General features: G+C 39.0%; 2 protein-coding genes across 2 annotated transcripts in view; one reads left to right on the top strand and one right to left on the bottom strand.

Moving 5' to 3' along the window:
- arhgap20b (Rho GTPase activating protein 20b) overlaps window positions 1-7742 on the top strand; it is a gene marked incomplete at its 3' end in the record, with an annotated part of 41795 nt that extends 34053 nt beyond the window's left edge. Inside the window, exons 10-15 of the mRNA XM_084177798.1 lie at window positions 628-800; window positions 901-1062; window positions 1253-1362; window positions 2280-2469; window positions 5893-6007; window positions 6109-7742. Coding sequence (XP_084033924.1) covers window positions 628-800; window positions 901-1062; window positions 1253-1362; window positions 2280-2469; window positions 5893-6007; window positions 6109-7742 — 2384 coding nt within the window. The remainder of the gene's footprint in view (window positions 1-627; window positions 801-900; window positions 1063-1252; window positions 1363-2279; window positions 2470-5892; window positions 6008-6108) is intronic.
- A 5942-nt stretch (window positions 7743-13684) lies between these two features.
- LOC311142292 (adrenodoxin-like) lies at window positions 13685-15009 on the bottom strand (the record flags this gene model as incomplete). Its single annotated transcript, XM_084177912.1, has 4 exons — window positions 13685-13790; window positions 14071-14200; window positions 14356-14483; window positions 14843-15009. 4 exons carry the CDS (start codon window positions 15007-15009, stop codon window positions 13685-13687), a joined length of 531 nt encoding a protein of 176 aa, XP_084034038.1.
- Window positions 15010-24373: the final 9364 nt, after the last annotated feature.

Genomic DNA, 24373 nt, shown 5'->3' with positions numbered 1-24373 from the left:
TTTTAGAGTGGCCTTTTATTGACCCCAGCACAAGGTACACCTGTGTAATGATCATGCTGTTTAATCAGCTTCTTGATATGCCACACTTGTCAGGTGGATGGATTATCTTGGCAAATAAATGCTCACTAACAGGGATGTAAACACATTTGTTGCAAATTTGAGAGAAATAAGCTTTTTGTGCATATGGACAATTTCTGGGATGTTTTATTTCAGCTCGTGAAACATGGGACCAACACTTTACATGTTACGTTTATATTTTTGTTCAGTATAGAAACTTTTGGTAATGGTTCTCTCTAGAACCTTAGGAAAGGTTACATTTAGAACCTTATGAGCATGGTTCTTTTCAGAATCTTTAAAAAAGGGATCTACAGTATATACTGTAGCACCAAATAACCCTTATTTGGCATTATATAGAACCATTTTTAAAAGTGTGTGTTCCCCTCTGGGAATTGCGTTGATTCGTTACTCAAAATGACGTTTTAATCTTTTTTTCTGCGGTGTGGGTTTGGCTGAAAGCAGGTTTGATTGAATGTGGATCAAACAGGCTCTATGTCTGTCATTATCTAGACAACCAAATATCTGTCATGCAGAGTTTCAAATTTTTTTGCTGTTCATCATTTCAAACAGATTCCTCTCAGAAACACATCAAGAGAAAGAAGTCTCTGATAGACTGGGCTCTGAGAAGAGGACATGGCAGCCAAGGAGGTAGATATCCTGAATCCCCCACCACTCCTCACAAGCTCTTTGGTCTTTCATTGTCCTCCATCTGTCATCATGGAAACCTACCCAGACCCATCATGGTGAGTTGTGAATCCCCTCAAATATGAACAATTATAAAGTATTAATCTCTACTGCTGGGAAACTACTACATGTCTGGTCCATTGTCTATTCTCCATACAGGACATGCTGTATCTGCTGTACCATGAGGGCCCTACCACTACAGGGATCTTCCGGCGCTCGGCCAATGCTAAGACATGCCGGGAGCTGAAGGAGAGACTGAACTCGGGCAACAGTGTTCAGCTGGAGGGGGAGTCTGTGTTTGTTGCTGCATCAGTCATCACTGTAATTGCTTTCTGAAGTCTCACTTGTGTTTTAGATTACTTACTAGCCTGCATTGGATTTTAAACAGAAATATTATGGCCAGCAGTGATAGTAACATGTTAAAATGGAGGACAAAAAGTTTAAAAGTCACTATTTTCATACTGTACTGTATAGATTTTGATTGCTAGGACTTCTATATTTGAATGAACAGGACTTTCTGCGCAACATCCCTGGCAGTGTGCTCAGTACTGGTCTGTATGAGAAGTGGATGGAGGTCATGGCGGCTGATGATATTGAGGACAAGATTGAGTTGATAAAAAGGTGAGAGACACATACATCTGTTCATTTGTTTACCAACAATAGATTAGTGGCTAAAATAAATGAGTTGTCATATGGTCCTTGATAAACTGAGACAATTGAGTTAGAGCAGGGATGAAACAAAAGACTGCACCCTCTAGCTCTCCAGGAAGGTTAGCCACCTCTGATATAACGGCTCTGGTTACAATTATGTCTTAATGAGATTTTCCCGCTTGAATGATTGTCCGGTGTCTACCTATTCTATGGGAGTTGAAGGCTTCTTCACAACGGCTCTTCAGTTGATGAATAGAAATGGAACATTTGGGTAATAGATAGGAAACATTTAGGTAATGCTGAGCCATACGTGTGAGCAGAAACAGAACAATAATGAAAATTGTATAACAGAATAACATCCGGTTATGTGTTCTGTCCTGTTCATATAACATTCTTTAGTCTGTCTCTATCTTTAGTAAATTCCACTTCTGCGCAGTACATCCAGTCACTTTACTTGGGGAAGAACACATCAATACATCTCTCTCTTCATGTTGTTGAATGTGCTCTAATGTGCCTAATGTGTGTTTTTCAACAATATTGAGATAAAAAAGAGAGATATTGAATGACTTTAAAACAGGACATGAAGTGCTGAGAAGGCTATTGGAATTCAAAAACAAGCAATACAGTTCTGTGTGTTATTCTAGATGCACAAAACGATTGAATGAATTTAGCTTAATTGCAAACCACTGCTCTTCAATTCTATTGAGGGCATTTAACTTCTATTAAAGAGGGTTCTTTGATATGTCCTTTTATTTCACGTTTTGCCAGTCACATGTTTCAAGGTTTGAATCATTATGTGCATCAGCCACTCACATATTCCTCTCTACATTACTAGCCTCAATTAGCCGTTGGGGTATTAATGGTTTTCCATTTTCTGTCCCCTTCAGGCTATTGAGCCAGCTTCCAGAGGATAATGTTACCTTGCTCCGCTACCTGTTCGCCCTTCTCTACCACATCCAGGAGCACTCGCAGGAGAACCAGATGAACGCTTTAAACCTGGCCCTCTGTATCGCTCCTAACATGCTGTGGCTGCCTGTGCCCACTGGGCCAGAGGAGGAGAGTCAGTCCACTAAAAAGGTAGATATACTTAGGGATCTCCTGCCCAACAACAATAGTACCCTATGGATATTTTATAAGTACCATAAATAATCTTCAATAATTAATGTATTAATTTATTTCTCTGTATTTCTTACACAGAGAAATAAATGAATTATTGAAGATTATTTAATATGCGCTGACCATCTTTGTCGCTATGGACTATGAGAATCCAGCACCCGACTACTTCTGAAAAATAATATGAGAGTGAGCATGTTATCTATTATTCTTTTTGATAAATATGGTCAAAGATATAATATTCTATTAAGGCTTCAATGAAACACACAAATGCAAGAATACATCCATAGTGAATTGCTGAGTTTATGTATTAATACAAAATTAAATGATTATGCAGAATATACAATTCAATGTACACTACCGTTCAAAGGTTTGGGGTCACTTAGAAATGTCCTTGTTTTCGAAAGAAAAGCAATTATTTAGTCCATTAAAATAACATCAAATTGATCAGAAATACAGTGTAGACATTGTTAATGTTGTAAATGGCTATTGTAGCTGGAAACGGCTGATTTTTTATGGAATATCTACATAGGCGTACAGAGGCCCATTATCAGCAACCATCAGTCCTGTGTTCCAATGGCACGTTGTGTTTGCTAATCCAAGTTTATCATTTTAAAAGGCTAATTGATCATTAGAAAACCCTTTTGCAATTATGTAATTTTCATCATAGGTACACGTCAACTATGACAGACAAAATGAGGAAAAAAAATCCTGAAAATCACATTGTAGGATTTTTAATGAATTTATTTGCAAATTATGGTGGAAAATAAGTATTTGGTCAATAACAAAAGTTTCTCAATACTTTGTTATATACCCTTTGTTGGCAATGACACAGGTCAAACGTTTTCTGTAAGTCTTCACAAGGTTTTCACACACTGTTGCTGGTATTTTGGCCCATTCCTCCATGCAGATCTCCTCTAGAGCAGTGATGTTTTGGGGCTGTCGCTGGGCAACACGGACTTTCAACTCCCTCCAAAGATTTTCTATGGGGTTGAGATCGGGAGACTGGCTAGGCCACTCCAGGACCTTGAAATGCTTCTTACGAAGCCACTCCTTCGTTGCCCGGGCGGTGTGTTTGGGATCATTGTCATGCTGAAAGACACAGCCACGTTTCATCTTCAATGCCCTTGCTGATGGAAGGAGGTTTTCACTCAAAATCTCACGATACATGGCCCCATTCATTCTTTCCTTTACACGGATCAGTCGTCCTGGTCCCTTTGCAGAAAAACAGCCCCAAAGCATGATGTTTCCACCCCTATGCTTCACAGAAGGTATGGTCTTCTTTGGATGCAACTCAGCATTCTTTGTCCTCCAAACACGACGAGTTGAGTTTTTACCAAAAAGTTATATTTTGGTTTCATCTGACCATATGACATTCGCCCAATCCTCTTCTGGGTCATCCAAATGCACTCTAGCAAACTTCAGACGGGCCTGGACATGTACTGGCTTAACCAGAAATCTTGCTTGTTTGTAGGTGACCAAATACTTATTTTCCACCATAATTTGCAAATAAATTCATAAAACATTTTGATTTTCTGGAAAAAAAATTCTCAATTTGTCTGTCATAGTTGACGTGTACCTATGATGAAAATTACAGGCCTCTCTCATCTTTTTAAGTGGGAGAACTTGCACAATTGGTGGCTGACTAAATACTTTTTTTCCCCACTGTATATGCTGAAGTTTTCAGTTCCAACTGGGCACAGACATCAATTCAACATTTATTCCATGTTGGTTCAATGTAATTTAATTGAAATGACATGAAAACAACATTGATTCAACCAGTGTGTGTCCAGTGGGTTCATATTTGGTACAGCTTTTGGAATAGGCATCTCTTCAGTAGCTTACTGCTAAAATAATCATTTTAAAAGGCAACATGATGTCAAGGTTAAGAAATGAATTAAGTTTAATTTGCAGAGGATCAAAAAAAGTCTAGCTGGTACATTGTTGTCTGCGACACAATTTGGCCAATGCGATTCTTATGCCAATTATGCCAATTAAACATCAGAACATTGATCTACTGTTTGATGTTTGTGTTGCTGTGAAACATCACAAAGATAAAAACAGTTCTCAAGAGTTCTTAAAACATCAAAAGTGTAAGTTATAAGCTACAGTGAGCTCCAAAAGTATTTGGACAGTGACAATGTTTGTTGTTGTTTTGGCTCTGTATTCCAGCACTTTGGATTTGAGGACTATGAGGTTAAAGTGCAGACTGTCAGCTTGAAATTTCATCCATATAGGGTGAACCGTTTAGAAATTACAGCACTTTTTGTACATAGTCTCCCCATTTTAGGGGACCAAAAGTATTGGGACAAGTTCACTTATATTTATGTGTATTAAAGCAGTAAAAAGTATTTGGTCCCATATTCCTAGTACGCAATGACTGCATTAGCATTAATCTTGTGACTGTACAAACGTGTTGGATGCATTTGCTGTTTGTTTTGGTTGTGTTTCAGATTATTTTGTGCCCAATAGAAATGAATGGTAAATAATGTATTGTGTCATTTTGGAGTCACTTGTTTTTGTAAATAAGAATATAATATGTTTCTCAACACTTCTACATTAATCTGAATGAATCGTGAACAATGATGAATGAGTGAGAAAGTTACAGACCAACAAATATCATACCCCCAGACACGCTAACCTCTCACCATTACAATAACATTGGAGGTTAGCATTTTGTTTGGGGGGGGTGATATTTATGCCTCTGTAACTTTTGTCACTCATCATTATTCACGATTAATTCAGGATTATCCGTAATCGTGGTAGCATCCACATTAATGTAGAAGTGTTCTATTCTTATTTACAATAAAAGTGACTCCAAAATGACACAATACATTATTTACCATTCATTTCTATTGGGCACAAAATCATCTGAAACACAACCAAAACAAACAGCAAATGCATCCAACAAGTTGGTACAGTCACAAGTTGATGTGTCATTGCGTGCTATGAATATGGGACCAAATACGTAACTTCTTACTACTTTAATAATGCACATATGTGGATTTGTCCCAATACTTTTGGTCCCCTAAAATGGGGGGACTATCTACAAAAAGTGCTCTAATTTCTAAACGGACAGTCTGCACTTTAACCTCATAGTCATTGAATCATTTCAAATCTGAAGTGCTGGAATACAGAGCCAAAACAACAACAAATATTCACTGTCCCACTACATTAGGAGCTCACTGTGTAAGTTGTATGTTTCTGTGTAAGTTGGAATAATACACTGAATTGAAAGTACTTTTCATTGGACAGTAATGAATCTGGTGTTGTAGTTAGCAAGAAAATATAATTAGCATCCATGAGCAGATAGTGTATGTTCATCTCCTGTATCTCCTATTTGTTAAGGGTTTCTGCCTCAATGTGTTTTTCATGTCTCCAATGCAGGTTGCAGCTCTCATCCAACTCCTCATTGAAAACACCCCAGCCATTTTTGGTAAAGATGTTGAGTGCATTTTTACTGAGCCAAATAGTGAACAAGGAACTGTAGAGGATGTCATGGGTGAGATCTTTGTTAGATAACATAAATGGTTTCAAAAAAATTTGGCATTTTCATGGAAACCCTGTGGTCTCACTTTGATCTTTTCATGTTTTTTCTTTCAGTGGAGTCTTACCAGCAGCTCTACTTGTCTGATGATTGGGACTGGGAGAAGCAAGGAGGACTTCACTCTCCTAATAGGGAACCTTTGTTCCTGCCTCTAGGGAAACTGGTCTTGAAAGAGGAGAAAGAGATTTTGGGCCTTCTGAATGAGGTTGACTCCTTGAAAAAGCAACATGTGACAGAGGACAGTGCTTATAGCTGTGGGAATCTAGACTTAATGTCTTCCCTCTCCAGTGGGTCTATCTGCTCCCTGATGGGGACCCAGAGTCTTCGCTCAGCCCGCTGCTCCTCAGAACCCAGTGTGTGTCTGGCTTCTCCCCAGTCAGGGCCCCAAAGCCAGCTCCACACTCCTGTTGCCCGCCAGTCCAGCTGCGATGCGGCAGTGATGTGTGGCTGTGCAGACCAGTCCCAACACACACACAAACCCCACGCTAAGGGGCTACTAAAGGGGGACAACAGCCCCAGAGTAGGTGGCAGCAGATCTAGGTATGCCTTCTGGAGGTCCCCTCAGGTAGCCTCTAGGTTCTGGCACCCTGCCCAGAGGCTGGCCATGTCCAACAGGTCCAGTTTCTCCAGCCTGTCCTCCACAGCCACCTCCCCGTCTGCCTCCTCTCTGAGTTCCATAGACAGCGCCTTCTCCTTCTGCTCTGACTCTGTGTCCTCTCTCAATGAGCCCAACTCCCTACCCTTCCTGTTCGGCTCGTCGGCACGGTTACGCCCTCTCACCCCAGACACCCCGAAGAAATTCCCAAAAGACTGGAGCATGACATTCCCAGCAGCAGTGGCTCAGGCACCCGAGGTTTTGGACTGGTATAATGAGTATGATGAGAGAGAGGAAGACAAGGAGCATTACCGTTCTATTAGCATTCAGAATAGAGAAGACCACCAGTTACGTACGCAAAGCCTCTGTAGTTTAAAAGGTGAGAATAGTCAAAGCCCTGTCTCTCAACCAGATGACAGTGCGAAGATTATCTCTGATTGGAGTGGGGAGCAGGTGCACCAGAGCCAGAAGGATAAAGTGTTCAAGACGTCAGAGTCAAAAGGGCAGACCAAAGAAATATCCATTACACACATACAGCTGAGAAAAACAAACAACCAGGCTGTCAACAAAGAAGAGGTGAAGAGGACAAAAATTACATTTTACACCTCCTCTAATAGAATGCTGGTGAAGAAACAGTCTGATCAACCTGTGGAAGAATGTGGAGTCTCTCTGGTGTCTGACACAGGGAGAGAACATCAGGAAAATGCGGAACTGCTGGCCCAAAGTGTGCAGGTCCACATACCCCAGACAGTGTTCTATGGTCAAAACAGTCCACTGGTCCTTCAGTCTGTGTCAATCAGACAATCTGCCAACAACAAGGAGAAAGGAGCAAAGGCCAAAACAGATATTGACCATGGCGAGGTGGTCCCTGAACAGTTGGGTGGTGGGTGCACCCCTCTCTCCCAGACATCATCTAAAACCAATGCCAAAACTGCAAGCACAATCAGCCACAAGACTGCAACCACAATCAGCCACACTATAAGAATAAAACTGCCAGCAACTGTCAGAAACACTGTGAGAGAATACTTCAGCTCAAGTGACAGCAAGAATGGCAACTCGGATGCAAAAGCGATCGAAAAAAAAAGTTGTAAGTAAACTCCAGTAGCAAATTAAAATGGCTGGACCAACAGAAAATATCACAAAGCTATCACATGGTGAGGAATCAGTTGTCTGATTGTACAAATGCTCATCATTTGGTGTTATAGAATGGGTTATCAGAATGTAGATAATCATGGGTTACTTTACCCCCCTCTTTGTGTGTAAATACAGTTGGAGTCGGAAGTTTACATACACTTAGGTTGGAGTCATTAAAACTAGTTTTTCAACCACTCCACACATTTCTTGTTAACAAACTATACTTTTGGCAAGTCGGTTAGGACATCTACTTTGTGCATGACACAAGTCATTTTTCCAACAATTGTTTGCAGACAGATTATTTCACTTATAATTCACTGTATCACAATTCCAGTGGGTCGGAAGTTTACATACACTAAGTTGACTGTGCCTTTAAACAGCTTGGAAAATTCCAGAAAATGATGTCATGGCTTTAGAAGCTTCTGATAGGCTAATTGGCATCATTTGAGTCAATTGGAGGTGTACCTGTGGATGTATTTCAAGGCCTACCTTCAAACTCATTACCTCTTTGCTTGACATCATGGGGAAATCAAAATAAATCAGCCAAGACCTCAGTAAAAAAATTGTAGACCTCCACAAGTCTGGTTCATCCTTGGGAGCAATTTCCAAACGCCTGAAGGTACCACGTTCATCTGTACAAACAATAGTACGCAAGTATAAACACCATGGGACCACGCAGCCATCATACCGCTCAGGAAGGAGACGCGTTCTGTCTACTAGAGATGAATGTACTTTGGTGCGAAAAGTGCAAATCAATCCCAGAACAACAGCAACGGACCTTGTGAAGATGTTGGAGAAAACACGTACAAAAGTAACTATATCCACAGTAAAACAAGTCCTATATCGACATAACCTAAAAGGCCGCTCAGCAAGGAAGAAGTCACTGCTCCAAAACCGCCATAAAAAAGCCAGACTACAGTTTGCAACTGCACATGGGGACAAAGATCTTACTTTTTTGAGAAATGTTCTCTGGTCTGATGAAACAAAAATAAAACTGTTTGGCCATAATGACCATCGTTATGTTTGGAGGAAAAAGGAGGATGCTTGCAAGCCAAAGAACACCATCCCAACCGTGAAGCACGGGGGTGGCAGCATCATGCTGTGTGGGTGCTTTGCTGCAGGAGGGACTGGTGCACTTCACAAAATAGATGGCATCATGAGGAAGGAAAATGATGTGGATATATTGAAGCAACATCTCAAGACATCAGTCAGGAAGTTAAAGCGTGGTTGCAAATGGGTCTTCCAAATGGACAATGACCCCAAGCATACTTCCAAAGTTGTGGCAAAATGGCTTAAGGACAACCAAGTCAAGGTATTGGAGTGGCCATCACAAAGCCCTGACCTCAATCCTATAGAACATGTGTGGGCAGAACCTGTGCGAACAAGGAGGCCTACAAACCTGACTCAGTTACACCAGCTCTGTCAGGAGGAATGGGTCAAAATTCACCCAACTTATTGTGGGAAGCTTGTGGAAGGCTGCCCGAAACGTTTAACCCAAGTTAAACAATTTAAAGACAATGCTACCAAATACTAATTGAGTGTATGTAAACTTCTGACCCACTGGGAATGTGATGAAATAAATAAAAGCTGAAATAAATCATTCTCTCTACTATTATTCTGACATTTCACATTCTTAAAATAAAGTGGTGATCCTAACTGACCCAAGACGGGAATTTTTAGTAGGATTAAATGTCAGGAATTGTGAAAAACTGAGTTTAAATGTATTTGGCTAAGGTGTATGTAAACTTCCGGAAAGGCATACGGACAGACAGACAGTTGAAGTCGGCTTGATGAGCAATTTCAACAGTCTCTGCAATGTCCTGTAGTTGTTACTTAGAGGAAATGAGTGGTAATTATGCAAACCACTCAGATAGAGCAACTCCTCCAACTGAATGGGGATGCTTAATGCTTCTGTATAGCAAATGACTGAGGCTATGAATAAGGACCAGACATCTTTACTTCAATGTAATGTGTGTGTTTACTGGAGGGACTGTGACATGTTCAAAAAGATCATGGGGATAATCTGTCAGTGAAAAAGTAAAAACTGCAATATGTGAGGCAAATTAGGTATAAGATGCACAATTTGTATACGAGCAAACGCTTATGCACATATAGTTCAGTTAACCTGGACTCTGTTTTGTGCATGCAAAAAAACACACAAAATAACCGTTAAATGTAAATACATGAGATGGAATATTATCCAAACTGAGTTCCAAATACTGTTAAGCGATTGCATGGTGTGCACATTTTCCTGATTCTCACTTTTATCGTTAAAGAAAAATTACAACATAAATCGCATTGCATAGTATTGTGAGTTTACATTTTTTGTTGATGTTGGTTTTGCAAAGTTCAGTGCTATTTTGCATGTGCAAAATGGAGCCCCTTATGTACACTGTATATATATATTTTTTTAGATGCATTGATATAACAGTCTTAAACACATAACTAGGACCCTGTGTTTTGCGCAATCATGTGACATGCCTGGATTTTAACCTTTATTTATAACATATGTATACTGTACCACTGTAATCATTGTCTGTTTTAATGCATGTTTTATCCTAGAACACTAAGAACAGTAACTGTTAACAAGAATCCAGTGTGGCGTGAACCTTCATGTCACTGTGTAACAATCAGGGGGGGAAATAATTGCCTTTTTCACCCTGTAGCAACTGATAATGAAATAACTGCCAATAATGTAATAGCTGTTAATAATGTAATACTTTTTGCATTTATAATGCTGATAATGTAATAAATTACTAATAATCTAATAAATATGCAGAATGCATAACATAATGTTTTTGCGCATAATGTCATAATAATCATTGATTATTATATTATAAAGTGGGTAAAAAAATTAACATCAATAGTGTAATAACTTAAACCAATATTGTAATAACAACCTAAAATCACTCTCTTATTTTAACGGCATGCATATTCAGTGTCACACACTTGAGGAACACTTTGTATTTGCATCCATTGCCACAAAAGGGGGGGTGTTACTATTGCACTTCCATTCTGACCTTGCAAACATCCAGTGTCTACAGAGAGAAAAAACAACAACACTCCTCAATTTGAAGACAAACCTTGCAGTCGTGATAAGCCAAATTCTAATGAAAAATAATCAACAGGAGTTTCACTCCTCCTTATCCCTGGATTGACCAGGCTACTTTGCCTTACAGAGTGGAGATGGAACCAGACTCATATCAGACAGACAGACAGACAGACAGACTCACTGATTCACTCACTCAGACTGACTGACTGACTGATTCACTCACTCACTCACTCATTCACTCACTCACACATAACCCATTGGTCCAAGGCTAAAATCTGTTTTTTCCACTACTTTCATTTATTTACCTTTACAGTCCCCTTATGAGCCTCACATATGGAAGTGTTACACCTTTTCTTTTTCAGGTCAACCAGTACAAGAAACATTTTAATACAAAGTTGCTTTCACAGCTCCATTTTACATATGTTCTGGTAGATATAACAACATTTTGGGACTGTATTATCTGCAATATCTAAGTGTGTCAGAATTTAAATGCCACGATCTCCCCGTTTATGTCTGTTGAGAAACATGAGTATGGGCTCTCCAACATTATCCCACTGGTTACATTCCCTTAGTAATATCAAATAATGACTCAGGGATGTGGTTTGGTGTGTAGTCAACTATTACTGAAGCATGACACTTGATATGCATAAAAAAGAGAGTGAATTTATTTTTTAGTATTTATTTTTTAGGTTGTTATTACATTATCGGTTAAAGTTATTACACTATTCATGGAAAAACTTTTACCCACTCCATAATGTATTCATCAACACATAATGTAATAATTATTACATTATGCACAAAAACTTTATTAGCTATATAGCATTATTACGTTATTGGCAATTTATTACATTTTCAGCATTTATTACATTATAAATGCAAAATGTATTACACTATAAGCAGCTATTACATTATTAGCAGTTATTACAATATCAGTTGCTACAAACCTGTATAAGCCTATGTTGATTGCACCACATATAATAAATCATGTTTGCCCTCAAAACTCTGCATATGTTTTCCCATGCCTTCTCAGTCCCAGCTTTCTAGACATCATATTTAAAACATGGAGGGTTATTAATTGCAACAAACTTCACAAAATGAATTGTAGGCTCACAATGTAGTTGGCAGAAAACACATTTGTTTTACTTACTTTAAGGGAATTTTCTGTGGTTTACGGTGCCTTCAGAAAGTATTCATACCCCATTTTGTTGTGTTACAGCCTGAATTCAAAATGGATTAAAAATAATAATTCTCACCCATCTACACACAATACACCATAATGACAAAGTGAAAACATGTTTTAATTGTTCCACATTTATTGAAGATGAAATACAGAAATATTGCATTTACTTACATTTTTTGCAGTATTACTTTAGAACTTGTCGCAAACAAGCTTCCTTCTTTTCACTCTGTCAATTAGGTTAGTTTTGTGGAGTAACTGGAATGTTGTTGATCCATCCTCAGTTTTCACCTATCACAGCCATTAAACTCTGTAATTGTTTTAAAGTCACCAATGACATCATGGTGAAATCCCTGAGCAGTTAGGAAGGACCCGTGTATCTTTTTAGCGACCGGGTGTATTGATACACCAGTGTAATTAATAACTTCACCATGCTCAAAGGGATATTCAATGTCTGCTTTTTTTTTATTTACCCATCTACCAATAGGTGCCCTTTGCGAGGCATTCGAAAACCTCTGTAGTGTCGAGTCAATGCTGCTAATTATTGCTGTGAAACAAAGAGTCCGCTTATACTGTACTTTGATTATAAGTTTTATTTATATCACAAGATTTCAGCATAAGTTTACAGACGCCTGCAGTGTCTGGAGAACAGTGTCCCAAAATAATATGTCTGTTCTAACGTCCTTTGTCTCTAGCCTATACTTATAAGATATGCAAAAATATGGGTGGCTCCCTCTACTGTCCAATCACCTGTCTCCAACACACAGACTTCTCTGTCCTATGTGGCGTTACACTAAAACAATTCCTTCTGACACTAAATAAACATTTTCTCAGGTTCCACTTAAAACCATTAACAAAGTCATAATCTTTAATACACTACACCTCCCTGGTCTTTGTGGTTGAATCTGTGTTTGAAATTCACTGCTCGACTGAGGGACCTTACAGATGTGTGGGGTACAGAGATGAGTCATTCAAAAATCATGTTAAACACTATTATTGCATTCAGAGTGAGTCCATGCTACTTATTATGTGACTTGTTCAGCTAATTTTTACTCCTGAACTTATTTAGGCTTGCCATAACAAAGGAGTTTAAATACTTATTGACTCAACACATTTCACCTTTACATTTATTGTTAATTAGTACAAATTTCGAAAAACATAATTCCACTTTGACATTCTGGGGTATTGGGTGTAGGCCGGTGACAAAAAAATCTCAATTTAATCCATTTAAAATTCAGGCTGTAACACAACACATTTTTTGAAAAAGTCAATGGGTGTGACTACTTTCTGAAGACACTTTGCAGAGCTCTGCTGAATAAAGCTGGTCCACATTAATGTGCTTCCATATTTCTAAAGGTTTCCTTTTATAAAGCCAGCTAGGTGACATGTCATAGAGCTACAGGCAATGTTTGTAACACCTAATAACTTGCTATTTATAATTACAGGAATGTCTTCTTAATGCATGCCACTTCAGGCAATTTATTATGCTATGTACCGGTAATATTTAATTGCTACAACCGATTCTACAGCAGAAGCTAATTGATTGGTAGGGCAAAGGGTAAATACATGTCAGAGTGGTCCTGAGTGATATGTTCCTGGAGATGTTTGATGATGGTTATGATGATGATTAGACTTGGTACAGTAGGTGAGAGGTGCAGCAGGTTGCATGAAGGATCACTGGCTGCCTTTAGATCCCACAGCGTCCCTCACCTCTTGGGGCACTTGGACAGTCATACCATCCATCCACTTCTGCACTGTCACCTGGCAACCAAGACGGGACCTGTCAATCAGAAGCAGATTAGAGGCAGATAGATGATTTCAGAGCATTTATATAAACTACTCCAGATTTGTTTTACTGATTACCGAATTTACTGCAATTTGTTGCGTCTATGTCAGTTCAGCAGTGAGGCCCTACCACTTGTTTCTGTGGGGGGGGGGGCTTGACCGGAGTAAATCAACATTTATTGTGTGTGCCTGTTTTGATTGAGCTGTGATTGTGTATGTTAATCCTAACATTTCCACAAGCGAAGGACACTTTATCATTTCAAAATTAAACTCACGTCTTGGTAAGCCCGTAAGCTAGATCTAGCATATCCATCTCCTCATCCACCATTGTTTCCATCTTTTCATAAAATGTCTTGTCAAAAATGAGATGACAGGTGGAGCATGCTAATGTCCCCTCACATGCACCTGAAGAACAACAGAAGAGACAATAAAGGGACACGTGAAAAGCCTTAAAGACACCTGGATAGTAGATGGCTTTTATACTGTAAAGGCAACATACAGTGATACATATTTGCTGAAGATATTCATATTCTACTTGTCTATTTTTCCTGTTTACATACCAAAACCACTCATGTCCAAGTTTTTGTTTACGACAACATCTAACAGGGTCTGTCCTTCAGTGACAGCAGTGGTGGTTTTGATGCCATCTTGGTTAATAAAGTGTATTGTGACTTTTTCCTCCGACAAGCTGTAAAAAGAGCTTGTTATAAACCATGACTTTCCAGATAAAGAGTACATATCAATTATCTTAATCAATATGTTTGAAAAGTTCAAACATTTAGTGGTCTTTCTGGATGTATTGTATCAAAGCCTATTAAAATATTTTCATCTTCATCCAACTGAATAAACTATTATCAGCAGTTATCATATTATCACCCATTGTAGAGGTACTCACTATAATATGGCTCTTGGTGAGAACAGAAAAACAACAGTATGAACACATAATTTAAATGTACAGAAGATTTTAAAAGATACGGTTTCAAGAGACCTATAAACTAACCTTAGCAGATAATGTTATGGTCCTACAAGTAATTTCAAATCACCTACCTGTTATTTTGAGAGTCTGAGTGCATGGCCGAGTGGATGCTGATTGCTTTGCCTTGGCTGTGTGGGGTCCAGGTTTTAATGAGGTAAGTTTTGACTCCCATTGAGATATAGGGTGTATCGACCATCTTAGTGAAAAGGAAGGAGCCGAGATGCAAACACCTTGCCATGTTGGCCTGTTGAGTGTCGATTGTGGACTGTGTGTGGTAAGGGGTCCTCTGGTGAATAACATTAGCCTTGAGTAGAACTCAGCCCACAAGAAGGGCCAAGGCCTAGCATAGATGACCTAACCTCAGCTCTGCAGATGGCTGTGAATGGTTTAACTAACATTTATAAGATTTACACATCTCATAAACCCTAAGGTCAAACTGTAAGTCATCGTGGATCTTCAAGTATGCATCCTCAATGGCTTCCTACACTGTTTACATACAATTAGCTCATTTTGACTTCTGTTGAAAGCTTTTTGTTCGTCATAAGAATATGTTGTTGTTTTTCATTGAAAAAAAGAAAGCGATCTCTGTCGAGAAAACTTAGTTATAAACATAATTGAATTGCATTTGGAGCAGCCACCTGTTATGTGACTATATGGATAACCTACAATAATTTATTACCTACAAGACGTTGAACATCTGTCTCATCTATTGTCTGTATGATGATGTGTGGGCGTTGTAAACCTGCTTTTAGTTTTAAAATGTAATGTTTTATAACTTCCTTTAGTTCTACTCTTGTTGCTGGAGGTCACACATTTTTACAGGAGCTCACAGAAAACTGGCCCACATATCATCCTCTAGGAATGTATTTACAAGTACATTATGTGCACATTAGGTTGTACAATGGTCAGAATTAGCTCTTAATGTTTGTTAAGGCTAGAAAATATACAGTACCAGTCAAAAGTTTGGACAGGCCTACTCATTCCAGGGTTTTTCTTTATTTTTATTATTTTCTACATTGTAGAAAAATAGTGAAGACATCAAAACTATGAAATAACACATGTGGAATCGTGTAGTAACCAAAAAAGTGTTAAACAAATCAAAATATATTTTATATTTGAGATTCTTCAAAGTAGCCACCATTTGCCTTGATGACAGCTTTGCACACTCTAGAATCTCAAACAACTAAACAAATTACCTTATTGTTATTTTACTTACGAGGTCAAGATAAATTAAATAATGGTCCTCACACTGAGGGAGGTCTCTAACCTTTACAAGCTCACATAACCTTTACAAGCTCACATAACCTTTACAAGCTCACATAACCTTTACAAGCTCACATAACCTTTACAAGCTCACATAACCTTTACAAGCTCACAGCAAAACTGACCACATCATTTTAGAAAATGCATGTATAACAAACAAAGTTATTCCACTAAACCAACACCTGCTATTACCGCACCTGCTATTTCAACCTCTAAATGCCTGGCTATGAAAAGCCAAGTGACATTTGCTCCTGATGTACTGACATGTTGCAACCTCTACAACCACTGTGATTATTATTTGACCCTGTTGGTCATTTATGAACGTTTGAACATCTTGGAGAAAAATCTGGCATTAATGTACTGTTATAATCTCCACCCGGCACAGCCAGAAGGGGACTGGCCACCCCTCAGAGCCTGGTTCCTCTCTAGGTTTCTGCCTTTCTGGGGAGTTTTTCCTAGCCACCGTGCTTCTACATCTGCATTGCTTGCTGTTTGGGGTTTTACGCTGGGTTTCTGTATAGCACTTTGTGACATCTGCTGATGTAAAAAGGGGTTTATAAATACATTTGATTGATTGATTGATTGATTGACTGATTGATTTAACTGTTTTGTGAGTGGTGGAACATGTCGTGTTCAACGTGAGAGCAGTATTGTGTCAATACATTTTGTCTAAGGACAGGGTTGCATGGCAACCAATTATGTATATAAACCCTGAATTGCTGATGCTATGTTTTGGCCATGGAGAGGCTTTGAAGCCACCGGTCGGCCATATTGGCACTCCCCGGAGCGGTCCTCCATAATTCTACAGTATTTCAATTAAATGTTTAAAGGACAAAATTACATGTATTTAAGTATTGTTGTGTTGTAGTGGGGACAGTAACATTAGTACTTTCAAAAAATTATACTTTAAGGAAAATGTTTTTATATACATTTTCTTTTTTTATTGGTATGTTTAGCATATAATTTAAAAGTATGCATTAAGGTGTCTGTAATAGAATAAACGTGGCAAAAACAAATGTAACCATTAATAAATGAATTTCTATAGCTTCCAAAATCCTTTTTACAATAGTGGGGGAGTGCCAAGATGGAGGCGCAGTGGCTTCAAAACAGCGCCCCCTGAAAGTCATCTAGTATATATATATATGTAGATCATTCATGGCAACTGGTGTCCTTGTTGCCATGCAACCCTGTCCTTCATGACCAAGGTCTCTGGAGTTCTCAGTATCCCTGACAAACTTGCTCAATGATAACAACATCCAGACAGAACATTGATTTTACACTTAATTAAGTAATTATAGTTGGCTACAGTCTTTATATTTTGACTTTGCGGGACAGCTACTGTAGGCAGTGAATTGTAATAATTTGGCATAGCATGGACATTTTAATAGAAGTATGTTTATGTTTTCCCCATCTCCCCTCTCATAAATAGGAGACTCATTACAGCTAGATTTGTTAAAGGTTAACAACACGAGGCAGCATGTGCATTAAATTAGACACTGGTGGCCAAAATACAATTTACGTACAAATTACAGCTGCATCTATGTGATGCCCAATGACGTGTGGAAATATGCACATGCTACTGTATATGCACAATGTCATTTGTTAGGGGAACTACAATGGCTGAAATGCAGGATATTGAATGCAATAACCTTCAAAAGACAGACATCAGATGACACAGCCTTGTGTTTCAGCTTGTTGAATCATTATCTCCAGCTATGTTTTTCTTTTCAACTCACTGCAAACAAAAAATTACTACAGGAGAGTATCTTTCTGGGTGCAGATTTTCTTAGGTTGCACCCTGGTCACTTTGCTTAATTCTCCTTTTATCTTATGCATCGACTCCATATACCAGCTGTCTGTTACACTGGATCAACTATTCTCATCCTACCAGGTAAAAATGCATGATTGAATCAACATTCTCTGTGTGTCATATTTAATTTTCCCCCTAACATACTGATGTTTACCATCCATTGAAGAAGTAGTAAACGTACACAGTTTGTGTTATTATGTTGATTTGATGGTAACACTTTATATGAAGGGTATCCATAAGGTATTCATAACATCTTTATAAAACCAGTCATGACACCTTTATGAATGTTGCAGTATCATTCATGCAACATTCATAGCACATTTATTAAACATAATTCATAAGCAGTCTTCAAAATAAAAAGTTCATTTTCATTAGAGTACAACAACAAAAAACCTGGTTGATGGTGGTACAATAGATGGTGGCTAGGTTACTGACTAGGTGGGTTCAAGCTCAGGTCTTCTGCGTACCACAAGACTGTGTTAGCCTGCTGAGCTAGGGGCTAGGCATTCGTTTGTGGAGCTAATGCATGTCTTCAGGTCTCAGCTAAGGATGTATACTACCACATTACAATGGCAAATAATTGCTCTGTTGCCAACCAGACCTGGGTTCAAATGGTACTTGAAATCTTTCAAATACTTTGAGCGTTTGCTTGAGCCTGCCTGGATTGCCAGATGGGCGGGTGGGGTTTGCACTTTTGGGACTTATCAATTGATCCATTGTGCCAAGCAAGCTCAATCAAGCCCAACTAGCTTATGTATGTAAAATATACTACACCCAGGGCTGGTGCCATTCCATACCACCATTGTGGCCTTGAGCAAGGAATTTAACACTTACACTGCTACAAGGGTTATGCTGTAAGGCCTCTACCCTGTGCTTCTCCCAGCCTGTCAAGAGGTTGGGTACTGTGACAGTAAATATACAAATTGTTGTTGTACAAAGGATGAACACAATTTAATTAGAGGGAACTTAAAAATAAAAAAATATGAATGATGTTGAATAAATGTGTTGTGAAGGTTGTTATGAATGATACTGCAACACTCATAAAAGTGGTATGACAGGTATCATAAAGGTGTTATGTACAGTATACCCTTTTCATATAAAGTGTTACCAATTTGATATTGCGTAAAGATTTTTCCCTGAGGGATGTCTTTATGCTGCTGAAAATAGTGTCCATGTTGCCCTATTTGGTTTGATGTGAGAATACTTTAGGTGCATGATATATTTGGCCACTCCTGGGAGAAATGGAAGTCCTTCTTAATTAATAAAAATCATTATGTTGAGCTGAACCGTAAGTCAACAAGTCATCCGTCCAAGTGTTAAAACAGGATTTGGTTTAGGGGTTTAACATATTCTGGTAGCCTACACGCAAACAAGAGAAGACATTTCAGAGATTCCACAGTGTGCTGAGAATTAAGCGCTTTCTGAAGCGTATGAATACAATTCTTGGTCAATAAAGGACCTCTAGTGTCCCTGCAGGATATTGCATTCCTTGCAGGATATTGCATCTACACTGAACAAAAATATAAATGCAAAATGTAAAGTGTTGGTCCCATGTTTCATGAGTTGAAATAAAAGATCCCAGAAATGTTCCATAAGCACAAAAAGCTTATTTCTCTAAAGTTTTGTGCACAAATTTGTTTACATCCTTGTTAGTGAGCATTTTTTCCTTTGCCAAGATAATCCATCCACCTGACAGGTGTGGCAAATCAAGAAGCTGATTAATCAGCATGATCATTACACAGGTGCACCTTGTGCTGGGGACAATAAAAAGCCACTCTAAGGTGCAGTTCTGTCACACAAAACAATGCCACAGATGTCTAATGTTTTGATGGAGCGTGCAATTGGCATGCTGACTGCAGGAATGTCCACCAGAGCTATTGCCAGATAATTGAATGTTCATTTCTCTACCATAAGCCGCCTCCAACGTCGTTTTAGAACATTTGGCAGTACATACAACCGGCCTCACAACCGCAGACCACGTGTATGGCGTCGTGTGGACGAGCGGTTTGCTGATGTCAACGTTGTGAACAGAGTACCCCATGGTGGCGGTGGGGTTATGGTATGGGCAGGCATTTTATAAATGGCAATTTGAATGCACAAAAATACTGTGATGAGATCCTGAGGCCCATTGTGAGGTCCCTTTTTTAAAGGTATCTGTGACCAACAGATGCATATCTGTATTCCCAGTCATGTGAAATCCATAGATTAAGGCTTAATTCATTTATTTCAATTGACTGGTTTCCTCATATGAACTGTAATTCAGTAAAATCTTTGAAATTGTGGCGTTGCGTTTTATATTTTTGTTCAGTTTATTTCAAGGGCTTTTTTACATGCAGGCCAAAATGAGAGCAGACGGGGACGGACTGGGACCTGGAATCGGTCCAGACATTTCTAAGGGCATTTTCACACATAGTTCTGAGCTATAGTTCAAATCAGAGTTTGATTATTTGTTACATTGTATTGGTTTCACATTGCCAAAATGTCAAATGAACTAAAATGCCACGTGTTCATGCAACCCACTGGGCCCAGACGTCAGTTCAATTGGTTGAGATTACATTTGCTTGAGTTGTCAACTAACGTGAATTCAACGTGAAATCAACAAAAAAATGTCACCATGTCATTGGATTTAGGTTAAAGGTTGGGTGAAAAAAAGACAAAATTCCCTTAGTTGATGACTTTTTTCAAATCCAATCCATTTTCCATTTTGATTAAATGTCATCACATTTACTTTTTTTGTTGAAATGACATGGAAATAACATTGATTGAACCAAAACCCCAACCCCACGCTACTTAGACACACAGGCAGTAATGCTACTGACACATATCATAGGCAGTACACTATAGTACAGCGTTTCTCAACTTTTACTGTACCAGTGACAGGTGAAACATAGCCCTCCTCCTTTTTTAACAACTTATTTTTAACCAGCTCCTGTTTAAGACAAATACAACAGGTAAAAACACAGCTGGAGATATAACTCACAACTATAACTGTGCCTCGGTTGCCTCCCTGTAGTGCAGTCTGTCTCTGCATCTTCTCTGCTGTCACTCTGTCTCGGTCTGTCTGTCTGTCTGTGCTTCTCCTTGTGTCACTCCTAAGTGTTCATTGCTAAGAGTGTGCCTCCACTGCACTCATCTCTGAGCTGTCTCTGCTAAGCCTAGCATCTTTTCCCACAGTACTGGTACCAGAAGACCAGGGACCACACTGCCTGTGCTGGGCCCAGCAAGATCCTAGTTGTGAATGAATAAACACATTTATTACATAAAGAAGGAAAAATACTGAATAAATGCCTAATAGATTACCATTGGCTCATAATACTGTATAAAAGCCTAACTACTTATTTTGCAAATACTGTATAAGTGCCTGGCTGTCATACATGTCCGTCTGTCGACAGCCTCAATTCGTCGGGGCATGGACTCTACAAGGTGTCGAAAGCGATCCACAGGGATGTGGCCCATTTTCACTCCAATGCTTCCGACAGTTATGTCAAGTTGGCTGGATGTCCTTTTGGTGGTGGACCTTTCTTGATACACACGGGAAACTGTTTAGCGTGAAAACCCCAACAATGTTGCAGTTCTTGACACAAACCGGTGGCACCTACTACCATACCCCGTTCAAAGGCACTTAAATATTTTTGTCTTGTCCATTCACCCTCTGAATGACGCACATGCACAATCCATGTCTCAATTGTCTCAAGGCTTAAAAATACTTATTTAACCTGTCTCCTCCCCTTCATCTACACTGATTGAAGTGGATTTAGCAAGTGACATCAATAAGGGATCATAGCTTTCACCTAGATTCACCTGGTCAGTCTGTCATGGAATGAGCAGGTGTCCTTAATGTTTTGTATACTCAGTGTGTATTTCCTTAAACATCCTGTGTTGTGTGCTTATTCTTTTACCAGGTACTGCAGGAATGGCTACCAATGGCATGCCCATCTTTTTGTGAGAAATTAGACTGGTCACTCAAAATATTTATAAAGTATTTATAAAGTATAAATAGCACTCACTTTAGATTAGGGACTGCAAAAATACTTTACTAATCATTAGTAAATTGTTTATTAATGTGGGAGTAATGATTAATAAAAGGTGAACACACCTAAAATCCTTATAAATGGTTTATAACAGACCCTTAAAATAAAGTATTACCCATCCTAGTTAAGAATGAATAAACACATTGAAGAAAGAAGAACATCACTGAATGAATGGCTTATAGATGACTACTTGTTGTGTGTATGTACTGACATGTACAGTATGGGTAACTGATAGATGCACACACACACTACATGTTAATGTTTTTAAATGTATGTAAATTGTAAAGTATTTTGTCTGTAATGTATTTTTCGTTATATGTCGGACCCCAGTAAGACTAGCTGTCGCTAGTACATCAACATTTTGATGTCGCTAATACATCAAAATCACTGCCCACTTACAGTGCATTCGGAAAGTATTCAGACCCCTTGACTTTTTCCACATTGTGTTACGTTTTAGCCTTATTGTAAAATTGATTAAATTATTTTTTTCCCTCATAAATCTCCACACAATACCTTGTAATGACAAAGCGAAAACAGTTTTTTTGCAATGTTTGCAAATGTATTATAAATGAAAAACAGAAATACCTTATTTACATAAGTATTCAGACCCTTTACTCAGTACTTTGTTGAAGCACCTTTGGCAGCGACTTTCCAGCCTCCAGTTGCGGTGGAATGTAATGTAATCCGACACCAGACCGACTAAGACCTACTCGCTAGCTGAAGAGACAGATACAGAAGCAAATAAACATGGATACAAATTAAAATACACAGTCCCCGAATTTACCTTTAACAGAAGATAATTTAGTAATTATTCTGCATGAATTCAGTGTTTCATTGTACTAAACTATGACTTGTATTCAGTGGCGATTTTAGCATGTAAATCTTGTTGGGGCAAACTCCCCAAAAATGTTTTAGACGCATGCCAGCAAAGCCACTACACAACACTACACAACACTAAACAATACATTAACTGCACTATAACAGTGAAAAACGGTGCCCACAAACTGTTAGGGCCTACATAAAGCTGTCCCAACAGCAGAGCTTTCTTTTCAGCACCATGGAGTGAAGCCTTGTCTGGCAGCGAAACAGCTGATATGGCTGACTTGCTTAAACAAATGTGGGTTCTACTGACAACTGAGATGTACAAACTATGGCATAAGGGAACAACGAGCGGATAAGAGGCAATCCGTAATTTCAATTAAGACATTAATGAACGAGCTAGGACGGACGTAGGCAATATAACCATTTGTTCAGCACTTTTGAAATGTACAGCGACAGAATTCAGAACATGGGCCGTTCTTACAGTATTCTCCCAGTACACCAAGTCAGAACCATAGGATAAATAAAGGGGGCATATAAGCAGACAATGAACGCTCTTACAATACTCAATGATTACATTTCTCTGAAACAGGCTATAGGCTACATGTGCACCACCAAGTCAGAACAGTAGGCTAAGTTATGAGGGGGAAATGGACCAAATTATTAGGGTGAGGCACATGCCTACTAACAGCTTACTACATAACATACTGTACACTTAGTATTACTTCCTTAGCTACAGTATACATATCTCCCTGGCATATTACATCATTATGCAGCAGCATACAAGACATTTTTGGACTCACCTTGTTGTTCTGTGCTCACTTGAACGGGAAGGTGGCACGGCAGTCCTTCTTGTGGGTACACTTTGTCATCAAACTTTGTCATCAAAGTCTGGCATTCTCTGGATTTATGGTACTTTCAAGACAACTGGGAACTCTGAAAAAAACAAGGTTGAATCATGACGTCAGTGATCTTTAGGTCAGAGCTCTAGAAAGAGGCCCGAGTTCCCAGCTTGGAATTCCGAGTTGGATGGCCGTTCAAAACGTATTTTCCAAGTTGGAGCTAGTTTTTTTCAGAGTTCCCAGTTGTCTTGAACTCACTGAAGTCGGAGATTTCCCAGGTCTGAGTTTCCAGTTGTTTTGAACACGGCAGAAGTCATGCTGGATTGACAGCATGGCCAATGTATTCAACCTTTTCTGGCCCATGGTGTTGTATGTGAATGTTTATCCTTTTAAGCTTGGAAAAGAGACCCTTAAACCCAGACTTGGACCACACACCCACTCCACTGAATAGCAGGCTAGTGATTGCTTTGCAATGCTTGCAGTTAGCCACTGATTCATTCCAAACCACTCATTGTTGAATTTGCAACAATTTCCAACTTGTTGTGTAATGTTTATGTCCAACGGCCGATGAGCACTGATACATTTTATCTATAATTTCTCATCATATGACAAGGATTGAGAAGGATTTGCCAGTAGATTGTCGATTTGATTCATGATAATGACTGCTTGTCTAGCTTGCTAGCTACAATTTTGAATGTATGATGTTGACATGACCAGTCCAATCAAAGCTACGGTAGATGTAACGTGATTTGACGTCATTTTATCTGTGGCCAATGACCTTGAGCCTTCTTGGATGGGCACTTCTAATATAAATCTATGGCAGCACCCAAGGGGCTG

This window comes from Coregonus lavaretus (assembly GCF_964263955.1).
Source record: "Coregonus lavaretus genome assembly, chromosome: 15".
In the NCBI taxonomy this organism is placed as follows: domain Eukaryota; kingdom Metazoa; phylum Chordata; class Actinopteri; order Salmoniformes; family Salmonidae; genus Coregonus; species Coregonus lavaretus.
Note: the sequence above shows the minus strand (reverse complement) of the source record. Positions and strands in the feature narration are given on the sequence as shown.